The sequence below is a fragment of the Pan troglodytes genome, chromosome 8 (genome assembly GCF_028858775.2).
Source record: "Pan troglodytes isolate AG18354 chromosome 8, NHGRI_mPanTro3-v2.0_pri, whole genome shotgun sequence".
Classification (NCBI taxonomy): Eukaryota; Metazoa; Chordata; class Mammalia; order Primates; family Hominidae; genus Pan; species Pan troglodytes.
In genome coordinates, this window is record NC_072406.2 from 109,879,042 (window position 1) to 109,890,715 (window position 11,674).

Consider the following 11,674-nt stretch of genomic DNA (forward strand, 5'->3'; position numbering starts at 1 on the left):
ACTAATCCCTCTGAGAAAGCCAGAAAGGGTCAGCCTTCAGGGAGGCTGAGAGCAGCAGGAAAGAGGATTGGACATGAGATGGGAAGTGCAAGCCATGCCCTGAGCTGGGGCAGGTGGGTGGTGGGTGGCTGGGTGCTGGGCACTGGTGCGGGCTTTGCGTGCAGTATCTCATTTATTGCTCGCAGCAACTCTGAGGTAGGCACTGTTCCCCTGAAGTAGGAGCAGAGTCCCTGCAGCAGTAGAGGGTGGTGCCTGGCGCCTGCTGTGGCCCACCTCCATGCTTGGACCCCTTTACCATCTGTTGGAGCGGTGCTGGGGCCCATTGGCATAGGGGTGCTGCCCCCAGGCTCACTGTGCTTTCCTCCTCTGGAAAGTGCACCTGATGGTGATGCATAGCTTGTGCGGGTGCTGTGAGAGAAATGAGAGAGTCCACGGGAGGCATGGGGCCCGGTGCCTGGCATGCTGGACATGCTGGCTCCTGTCATCCTGGCCACCTTCAGAGGACAAACAGCTCTGTCCTGGGTGGCTTAGAACAGTGATTTATTTTTTTTTAAACCAGAGTGTAATTTTAGATTATTCTTCAGAGAAAAGTATCAGAGAGGCACAAGTGTAGTTTGGAAAAGCAGTCAATGCATTTTATTTTTGGAAAATGAAAATGCCAAATGTTGGTGAAATCTCGACCATAACAGCAGTAACTTGAAGTCTGTGCCTGCAGGCATGGATTACAGAGATGGGAGAAGCATGAGTTTCCATCCTTGGGTAACAGCCTCAGAGAAGGGGATGCTAGAGGGCCTTGTCCCCTTGAGGTGCCCCTGAGAGTAGGCAGGGGACATAACTTTAAATTGCAGGTACCGCTGGGAAGCGAAGTCACGGCGGGATTGTGCTTCACAACTGGCTGCATCCACAGCATGGAGAGGACCTGCACGTGGGTGGCCTAGAAGACAAACTGTCCATGTTTGAAAAAAAAAAACAATTTGTTCTCAGGCCCCTGAGGAGGGGAGGGGGAACCAGACTCTGCTGCAGCCCTCGTGCCTGCTGGGGCAGGTCTGGGGCTCCAGCTCCCACAGCCTGGCATGGGCTGAGGGCTCTGCCAATCCTTTTTGTGGTTGGTTGTGTTGAGCAGCCTCCCGTGAGCCATGGCCGACCTTGAGCTGGCAGTGGTTTCTGGGATCTTCAGGATTTTCAGCCCTCGGGGTTGAAGCCATATGAAGTTCTGTCTTCATCCCCTTGTCTCCCTGGAACCTTTGAGGCACCCCCTAAGAGAGGCCCTGGCCCAGCATCTGTCTTACAGCTGGTGGCCCTCAGGATAACACCTACATTGATGGAGCACCTGTGCCAGGCACCATGCTGAGTGCATCATCTCATCGAGACCTCATGACAATCTCCAAAAGTAGGTTCTGTTGTTAACTCTGTTTAACTGATGAGTAAAAGGAGGTGTGGGGAGGTTAGGGAACCTGCCCAAGGTCACATAGCTAGTAAGTCGTGGAGCCAGGATGTGAATTATGCCACATGAGCTTGCAGAGGCCTCATAAGAGAACCTTTGGAGGAACAGAGCAATCCTGGGTGCCACCCTCCCCCTCTGTCTGTCTGGCCCCCACTGGCTCCAGGAGCTAGCCACTGAGCTAACAAGAAGGCCTACCCACTAAGCACGGCCTCTCTCCTCTCCTCCCTCCCACCCCCAGCCCTAGCGAAATGGGCTCAGCCACAAGAACAGAGGCAGCCTTGTGGCCGGAGCTCCCCCAGCTCCCAGCAACCCCACCTCCGGCCTGGTCGGGTATGTTTCAACACCCCAGAGCAGCACATTCCATTCTCTGGCACAGCTGGGGGCTGGGGATTCCGGATTCCCCTGGCTGCCTGTGTTCTTCACAGCCCCAGCAGAGCCTGCTGTCTGGGCTGGGACATAGGGTCCCAGCCACACACATTCCAGCAGCAACCACCCCCCCACGTTACATTTCCGCAGGAGTGAACTTCAGCCAGGATTACAGGCGACTAAACAGTTGTGGGATGTGAGCTTCCTTTGTGGAGACCTAAGGCTGGATGCTGGCAGGGCTGAGAGGGGAGAAGGGGTTGGGGGGTGGGCTGTCTTTGGGAATTAGGAGAAAAGCCACTGGCTCCTCTGCCTCTGTCAGGACTCTTGGAGTGGGATTGGAACAGGGCTCCCAGAAATCTTCCTGTGAGGCAGGCTGGCAGAAGCATGGCTGCCTGCACCCCCGAGCCTTGGCTTTGCCCCTACCGATAGTAGTATAGTGGTTAAGAGCATGAAGTCAAATTCTAGTACTGCCATGTGCAAGCTGTGTGACCTCCAACAAGTTCCTTAACCTCTCTGAGCCTCAGCCACCATCACTGAAATGCCACTACCTCAAATGGCTGTTGGGAGGCTTAAATTAGAATGCAAAAGCTGGGTGAGGCATAGTGGCTCATGCCTGTAATCCCAGCACTTTGGGAGGCCAAGGAGGGAGGATTGCTTGTGTCCAGGAGTTTGAGAGCAGCCTGGGCAACATAATGAGACTTCAACTCTACGAAAAATAAGAGATTAGCCGGGCATAGTGGCATGCTTCTGTGGTCCCAGCTACTTGGGAGGCTGAGGCAGTGGGATTGCTTGAGCCTGGCAGGTTGAGACTGCAGTGAGCCACGATTGTAATACTGTGTTTAGCCCAGGCCAAAAAAAAAAAAAAAAAAAAAGAGAAAAGATCATATGCAAAAGTTTTGAGTAGTGCCTGCCACCCATCATGGCCTTGATATTTATTGATATTGGCTTGATACTGGCTTACACCACCACCTGTATTTCTGAAGCAAAACCCCAAATGTAGGTTCTAGCTCTCTTCTCAAAGTAGCGTTCTGGCTTTTAGATAAGATACTCTTGTCTTTTCCCTGCCTTCCTGCCGATATTGTTTCTTAGTTGATTAATCAATCAATTAGGAATTTTACTGAGCACCTATTATGGACAGGCACTGCTAGGTCATGGCTTTTGGTTAATAAAAATAGTCATTACCATTTAATGGACATCTACATGCTGTGCGTTGTACTTTTCATGCATTTTCCCACTTAACCCTCAGCAACCCTGTGAAGTAGACATTTTTACTCCATTTTACAGCTGGGCACTATTCCCGATGTCACGCAGTCACTAAGTCACAGGATTAGAAGCCAGGACTGGACTGTATCTGCCTCTTCTCACCCCAACACGGAGTGTTCAGCTGCCTCCTCCCCTGTCTGTCCTGTTCTTTATTAGAACTCTGATTTTGTCCCCAGCTGAAAAAGCTTGACTTCCTTTGCTGTCTTGCACCTAGGGGTGGCCATGTGACTTAGTTTTGGCCAGTGAGCTAGAAGTGGAAATCTACTAGGTGGGATTGCTGGGGAAATTTCTGTTTTCCTGATCAAAGGGGCCAGAGGCAGCTGACAAGCTGTGCTCCTCACCCTTCCCCACCTTGCTGTGTGGAATGTGGTGGAGAAGTTGGAAGGAGGCATTGTCTATAACCACGAGAGCAAACGTCACCCCATGGCAGAGCAGGAAGGCAGTTGGACATAGACCTCCCACCTGTCCACCTCCACCCCTCTTGTGTGGAGAAGCTGGGGTTTCGGTTCCTGGGGTTTCTGTTATGTGTGGTTGGGGACTGCATCGTTCACTGCACCCAGGTGCTCTTGGGGCAGCACAGCTGCTGGGTCTCCAGCCAGCGGGAGGGAGTCTTGTGTGACTGAAGGGAATGAAGGGTGGGGCTCAAGCCTGGAAGGACCTCCCTGGTCTTTGGGAAGATTCTTCTTGGTCCCAGAAAAGAGATTCTTGGCGAGTCTGACAGCAGATGTTGGGGGACAGCAGATGTTTCAAGCTGGGCCCTGACCCCTTGTGGGGGTAGAGGAGTGCCTTCCTGGGCTTCACGGGATGGGCTAAGGGAGTCCTCCCCTCGCCCTGCTGCCCCACAGCTGCCAGCATCTGGCAGAAGTCAGTGTAGTACTTCAGCCAGGGCAGACCCAGTCCTGTGTGTGCCATGGAAAATCATCCCTGGTCCTGGTTGACCACAGAAGTGTCCGTAAACATTTGGTCAGGGTAGGAGGCTGGGAGACAAGGCGCAGATTCAGGGAGCCAGGTGCGCTGGGCAGGGTTTGGGCGTGGGTGGGTGAGGGAGGAACAAGGCGGCCTGTGCAGCTGTTGACCTGCGGCGAGGCCACCTGCCTGCCCGGGGTGATTTATGGGCGCGCTGTTGGACCACCTGCTAGCCAGACCTCAGGCGAATGTGCGCTCATGGCCCACAGAAGAACTCAGCCCCTGGCCCCTCTGGAGTCATTTCCCTGAGGTGATGTTCGCCTCTGGGAGCAGAAGCCAAGGCTTTCCTCAGCTCCAGAGAATGAGGCTCCTTTGTCTTGGAGGAACACCAGGCCTTGACTGGACAGCATCCCAGCTTTACCCCCACCGGTGGGGAGAGCCCCTCAGGGGGTGCCCCTAGCCCCCTGCTCTGGGTACATCTGGCATCTGCTGACAGACCCCCCCCAGGGAGCTCCTTCCTGGCACTGCCCTGTCCATAGTCTGCCCATTAGAGTGGGGGTGGCTTCTCGCCTCCCAAGCTGTCTCCCCTCCCTGCCCATCCACCTCAAGGCAGCAGCCTCCATCTGCTCTGAGCCCACTGGGGCACCCCCTCAGCCCCTTGCCCTCTCCCTGTCTCAGTTGTCACCTTATCTAGATAGTAGTTCTCAATCCTGGCTACACATCACCCCAGGGAGCATCTAAAAACACCAACTCCTGAACACCCTATAGAGATTCTGATTTAATTGCATTAGAGTAGGGTGCAGGATTCTATAAAAGCTCCCTAGATGATTCTAATGTTTATGTGTTCAAATGCAGATTCAGATACAGCAGGTCTGCATTTCTTTGTTGTTGTTGTTGAGTTAGGGTCTCACTGTGTTGCCCAGGCTGGTCTTGAACTCCTGGGCTTAAGGGATCCTCCTGCTTCAGCCTCCCAAGCTGCTGGAATTATGGGCATGAGCGACTGCACCCCTGGCCAGATGCTGTCTTTCTAACCAGCTCCCAGGTGATGCTCATGCTGCTGGACCAGGGACAGGTAAGGAGCAGTGCCCGCGGTGTGTGAAAGCCGAAGGGGAGGAGTGACACGTCTTTGGCCTCAGGCTTTTCACGATAGTTCCCTGTGGCCCCAACTTCTTGGACTCCTCTGATCAGGCCCTGACCTCCTCGGGGAGCTGCTGCAGGACCATGGGAGTCTTCTGACTGTAGGAGAAAGCTGGGAACTTGGCACCTCCATTCCTCCTCAGGGACAAAAGAACGGCCATCTCCATCCCTCACTTAGCGGTCAGAATGACAGGGTGACCCTTGCTATGTACTACAAAAACACAGGCCTTGCTTTTCTTAGGCATTCCAAGGAGTTCTATGTGGCCAGGCCATGGGTTAAGATAAGGGCTTCTTTTTGAAGCTCCATTCTAAACCTCCCTCTCCCCCCACCTCTTGGGAACCAGCTGACAAAGAAACCACCTGGTCCAAACCAATTATTGTTTTCTTTGATTTAATTAAAAAGTTAAAAAAATTAGAAAACCCAACCCTGCATGTATTGGTTGTCTAGTACCTATGGCCTCACAGCAGTAGCAATAACTTATCGGGATAAAAGGGAGAAGCAGAGGCTGAGGAATGAACCCCGGGAAGCGAGCCGCGGGCGGACTGGAAGGGGGTCTATGCCGAGGCTGGGCTGGGCTTGCTCTCCAGTCTGGGGGGAGCTCTGGGCCTTGGGGCAGGGAAATGGGCAAGCTGGGGAAGGCAGGGGGTGTGGCTGGAGGCACTGAGACCCTAACTCCTTTCCTAAGGGGGGCTAGGATGACGCGTACAGGGGCGGTGGGGAGAACTCTCCCAAATAGCTTAGCCTAATATTGAGACTTCCCTCTTCAAGGTGAGGCCCCACCACCGACAGAGGGGAGCTGGAGCTGACACCACCGTCTACTCTGAAACCTCCGCCTCAGGGTGCCCTGAGCCCCTCCACCTTTCCCTCACCCTCTCCTCCCCTGCCTACTTTCTGAGACCCTGAGGTCTTCTCCCAGATGAAGAAGCCCTGCTCCTGAGAGAGGAAGCCCAACATCCCAGGGACCCCAGGATCCCTGGGTCAAAAAGGACAGCCTGGGCTCCGTGCCCATCCCTTAGGCCCTGTGCCAGTAACAACATTCGTGAAAACACCCTCCAGTAGGGCTGGGTCAGCCTGGAAGTTGGGGCGGGGCCAGAGGGCAAGCAAGGCACAGCTGGCAGGGCAAGGAGGAGTGCCCTTCAGTGGGGCTCTGCCGCCCCGTAGAAGAAAGGGTAGTAGAGGGAGCAGGGGTAGGAGAACATGAATTTGACCGCAAACTTCATCTCCTTATTCTTCTTGTCCCAGCGGTAGACGGCCATGAGCAGCAGCTGTCCATCCACTTTGCGGCCCATGACCAGGAAGCTGCCCGCCAGGCTGTCCAGCTGTGGGCAGGGGCAGCCCGCGCCGTTCTTCATGTGCAGCACCAGCCGCTTGGTGTCCTTGCGCTTCAGGGGGCCCGGCTTGAGCAGCTTCTTCTTTTTCTGGGCTCCAATCAGCTTCCGGTCCCCATTCTCTATCTTGATCTCCTTGATGCGCATTTTGACCACTGTGGGAAGAAAGGACAGGGGCAAGTTGGGAATGGTCAGATCTGTGTGGGATGCTGGTGGGCACAGAGTTTGTGTGTTCTGGACCTTCGGGCTGGGGGAGCCTGATGCCCTGCGGGGCTTGGAAGGGTGGAGCTCGTAGGGCACATTTTCATATTTATGAAGCACTTATGCTGCATTCTCAAGGACAGCATCACGTTTCATCCTCAAGGTACAGGAGAGGGGAAATGAGGGGTAGAGAGCTTGTGACCTGCGTGAATCGAGAGTCCAAGCCCTTCTGAGACACCAAAGGCAGGGTGGAGAGCTCTTGATGGAGCAGCGTGTGGGGCTCCCCAGGGAGGGGATAAGGAGTGGATGGGACTGGGGCCGACTGCTTGGAAGGGGATCCTTGTGATGGAGGGAGGCTGGACTTCCTGATCTCTGGGGATGATTCCCATTGGGATTTCTGGCTGTGTGTGAGTGTATGGTATGGAGTATATATGGGGTGTGTATATGTGTGCGCATGCACACACGGTGAGTGTGGTTGGAACAGTGGTGGGCTGGCAAATATTTAACAGCTGGCTCTGTGGACAGGGAGCCCTGCTTTGCATTCATTGACATCCATGGGGTAAATACTCCCACCATAACTGACCGCATGACTGGGTGTGGAGCTGGGAATAGATACACACAGTTCAGCTGTTGCTGGTGTGAACACACCACTGTACAGTAATGTGTATGTGTGTGAGAGAGAGATTGTACGGTGGGTGGGAGTGTGTTTGTGCTATGTTTAGGAGTGGGGCAGGGGGTGTGGCTGGAGGCACTGAGACCCTAACTCCTTTCCTTTGGGGGGCTAGGATGCAGGCAGGGTCTGTGCCCAGAGAGCCATGGTGCAGGTCACCCTACAGTGGGCGTAGAGAGCCTAAGGAGTCCTGGGCCTCAGGGTGGGGTGGGGAGTCCCTCGGGCTGGTCTCTCCCTTCTTCAGGCTTCCGGGCCCCCATCTCTGTGGGGCCAGGGAGAAGTCAGAGAATAACTGCCCACTCTTGGCAGGAAATTGTCATAAAATCTTGTTCCTTCTCTTTATGTCCCCTTCCCCCTCTCTTTCTCTCTCTGACACACACATACACCCCTTGCAATAGCAGTATTCTCTTTCCAAACAGGCTACCAACATAAAAGACTCCTCTGAAGAAAGGACTTCATTATCATCTCCTTTTTTCTTTTTTTATAGACAGGGAGGCTAAGACACAAAACAGGGAACTGACTTGGCAAAGATCGCACACTGGACTGCGTGGCCCATGTGTGAGCCAGGTCCTGACCGGACTTGGCTGGATTGTCCCAGAAAATGGGAAGGCTCTGGGATGAAGCTGTGGGGACAGGTGACCACAGCTCCGCTGGCAGGAGGTGTGCTGAGTCCCAGGTGGAGGTACCCATGGACAAGGGTGCTCCACTTCCATCCTAGAGCCATCACTCCCCACCTGGCTCCATCCATCTCTGGGCTAAGCCTGCACTATCCACAGAGATGATCCAGTCATGGAGGGCCCTCTGAAAACGACACCAAGGGAGGGCTGTGGGAGCCCTGGCCGGGGTGGTTTCTGAGGCCCAAGGCCCATGGCCTTAGGGGACTTGTGATGGTCCTGAGATGATGCAGAAAGAGGTGCATTTCTCTTGGGAAAGGGTTTATGGTTATAATTGGCTTCTAAATGGGAGCCATGATGCAAAAACTGTTGGGATTCACTGTGATGGATGTGGGTATGTATGTTCCCGTGTGCGTCAAGAAAGAGGGGCTGGGGGTGATGTCGGGACAGTGGCAGCGTGGGCCCCACACTCACCAAAGTCACTGGAGCACATCTGCTCCATGAGGCCGTCAGCACTGTGCTCCATCTCACACTGGGCGCAGATCTTGGTCACTGAAGAGAGAGTGGGGTGGGGTTGGGGGACAGTTGGTGAGGGGATTGGAGTTCCAAGAGCCACTTGGGGTGCAGGCTTCCTCACTGACCAGCCACTTCCCCTTGCCAAGCCTCTACTTCCTTATCAGGAGATGGGATGATGGCAATCATATCACTACCTGCTCACAGAGTGATTGACAATCACCAGACAGGCTGTGCAGTGACAAAACTGCCAGGTGGGCACAGTGACTGCCCCATGACCCTGGCGGCTGCAGCCATGATGTGCATTGTCTTTTAAATTTTATCTCCTCTCATCCTCACCCTATGAAGTAGGGATTCTTATTCCTATTTTATTTTTGAGATGTAGTCTCGCTTTGTCACCCAGGCTGGAGTGCAGTGGCTCTCTAATCTCAGCTTACTGCAACCTCTGCCTCCCAGGTTTAAGCGATTCTTCTGTCTCAGCCTCCCGAGTAGCTGAGATTACAGGCGTGTGCCACCACGCTCGGCTAATTTTTGTATTTTCAGTAGAGACGGGGTTTCACCATGTTGGCCAGGCTGGTCTAGAACTCCTGACCTCAAGTGATTCACCCACCTTGGCCTCCCAAAGTGCTGGGATTACAGGTGTGAACCACTGCGCCCAGCCCTTACTCCTATTTTGGAGAAAAGGGAACCAAGGCCCAGAGCGGTTACTCAAGTCTGACAGCAGACGGGGAGGAAGTGGGAGAGGGCATGGAGCCAGCCTGGAAGAGCTATGTGGACCAGCACAGAAAAGGGGAGGCTGAGACCAGGGAGAAATTAGGGTTCAGGGGACTGAGGGTGTGGGTGGGAGGAGGGACTTAGGACCTCATAGGTTTCATGAGCCTGGGATGGCTTCCTATTTTATGGATGGGGAAACTGAGGCTCAGTGAAGTCAAGGAACTTGCCTAAGGGCTTCTCTTTAGGGGCAGAGCCTAATCTGCTCTTCCTTCCGCACTGAGCCTTACCCGAATGACTCCCAGCCAGGGGAACTGGGGAAGAGGGTGGAGATCTTAGGGTTCCAGGTACAGAAAACGGGGACGCAGATCATAGTCCAGAACATTCTTAGTCCCCAGTCTTTCTCCACATCCCTTCCCTCACCTCTCCTCTCTTCCCAAGGTCCCAACACGGAGTGGGGATGATGCTTGCTTTGGTGCCTCGGGATCCAGGTGAAAGGCATTGTTTAACGACCCCAGGCATTCTTGGGCTGAGAGGGGTCATAAGGCATTTATCAGGACGTCCCAGGATTGGGGGGACGGCATTGGGGGATTCTCAGCAGCTTGGTTGGGTGGGTACTGAGAGGGGTGCCAGGGGTTTCCAGGGAACGAGAGCCAGAGGGAAGGTCTGGAGCCGCCGGGAGGCACTACGCTGCCACTCCCTGGGGAGGTGGGAAGGCGGGAAGGCTGTGGGGGATAATTCCGGGGGCGCTGGGCTGAGCTAGGACAGCGTGTGTGTGTGTGTGTGTGTGGGCGGAGGGGGGGAGCTGCACCTCTTGGGGGGTTCGTAGAGCTGTGCTAGGGGAGCTGCAGGGCCGTCGGAGCGCGCGGGGACGGCGGCGGTGGCGCTACCTGGAGGCGCGGTGGCGGGCAGGTGCCCGAACTGCACGGCGATGCAGAGGTCGTTGTCCAGGGGGAACTTGTGGCAGTGCAGCATCTCAGGCCAGGGGAAGCCGTAGGCCTCCATGAGCGGCGCGCAGCCGGCGCGCACGGCCTCGCACAGCGAGCGGCACGGGTAGATGGGCCGGTCGAGACAGACGGGCGCAAAGAGCGAGCACAGGAAGACCTGCGTATCCGAGTGGCAGCGCTTGGCCAGCAGCGGCAGCCAGCTGCTCGCCTGCTGCTTCACTTCGGCCAGGCTCTCGTGCTCCAGCAGGTTGGGCAGCCGCATGCGCTTGTAGCCCACCGTGTGGCAGAGCGGCAGGTCGGCAGGGATGTCAAGGCACTGCGGCGGCTTGGAGTAGGAGCGGCCGTGCAGCGGCTCGGCCTGCCAGCCATAGTAGTCGTACTCCTCGCAGCGCGCCGGCGCCCAGTGCAGCGCCCCCAGCAGCAGCGCCAGCGCGGCCGTCCGCACGCCCCCCGCCGCCGCCGCCGCCCGCATGGCTGCGCCCTCTCCAGGTGCGCGCCGCGCAGCCCCCCGACGCTCGGTGCCCGGCGGCCCAGTTGTTCCGGCGTGCGCCCCCGGCCCTGACTCTACCCAGCCGCCGCCGCCGCGGAGGTCGCCCAGGTGGGTGGCAGCCTGCGCTGCGGGCGCCCCGACTGATCCTGGCGCCTCCCACCTCGGGGCTCCAGCCCGGGCCTCGCCGTGCGCCCCAGCCAATCTCCGGCCGCCTGGCCCCAGCTCCAAGGCGGGGAGGCAGTGGGGGCGGCCCTCAGCCCCTCCCGCACCCTGCCCGAGCGTCCCGCCCAGCGCCAGGTCTTGCGCCCCTCTCCCGGCTCGGCTCCCCTGCCGCGGCCCTGGCCTCGCCCAGCGTTTCTCCCCAGGGCTCCCTGCCTCCCTGGGCATTTTCCTCGACCCTCGCCTTCTCCATCCTTCCTCCTTATCTCTCTCCGCCACAGCCTCTCCTGTTCCTTTTCTCACTCACTTCACTTGCTTATCTCTCTGCCTTGGCCTTTCTCCCTCTGCTCTGTTTTCTCTTCCCCGACACCTCGGTTCCTCTTCTCCCTGGTGGGAGGCTCGTGCCACCCCACACCCTGGATCTTCTGGTCCTCCTGGCAGGTCTTCATTGAGCTTGGTGCCAGGCCCCATGCTGGCTGCTGGGGAATCAAAGATGGATATGACCCAGAACCCACCTCCAGGGCCAGGATAGTCTAGTGGGGGTGAAGGTAATCATAGCTTCTATTTGGTGAGCTCTTACTACCTGCCAGGGACGGTGCAAGGTGCAAGGTGCGGTGCAAGGTACGTTCCAAGCTTATCAGCTATTGCTAATGATAGCCAATACTTAGTGGGTGCTAATTGTGTGCCAAGTCTGATCTGAGCACATTGCATAAACTCCCTCAGCTAATTCTCACAATAAGGCTAGATGGTGGGTAGGTACTATTATTGTCCCCACCTTACAGATAAAGATCCTGCGGCAGAGAGGTTAAGCACAGATTAGTGCTGGGATTTGAACCCAGATAGTCTTTTTCGAGAGTCAGAGCCCAGAAACAACCAGGAGGCCTGGATTCTGAGTCTGTAGGCCTAATGACCAAGGGGATAGGG

General features: G+C 56.0%; 1 protein-coding gene across 1 annotated transcript; it reads right to left on the bottom strand.

Moving 5' to 3' along the window:
• Positions 1–4,744: 4,744 nt before the first annotated feature.
• Positions 4,745–10,733, bottom strand: SFRP5 (secreted frizzled related protein 5). The gene is made up of 3 exons (XM_016919047.3): positions 10,045–10,733; positions 8,405–8,482; positions 4,745–6,600 (listed from the first exon to the last, which is right to left on the bottom strand). Exons 1-3 carry the CDS (start codon positions 10,571–10,573, stop codon positions 6,254–6,256), a joined length of 954 nt encoding a protein of 317 aa, XP_016774536.2. The 5' UTR covers positions 10,574–10,733; the 3' UTR covers positions 4,745–6,253.
• Between the last annotated feature and the right edge of the window lie 941 nt (positions 10,734–11,674).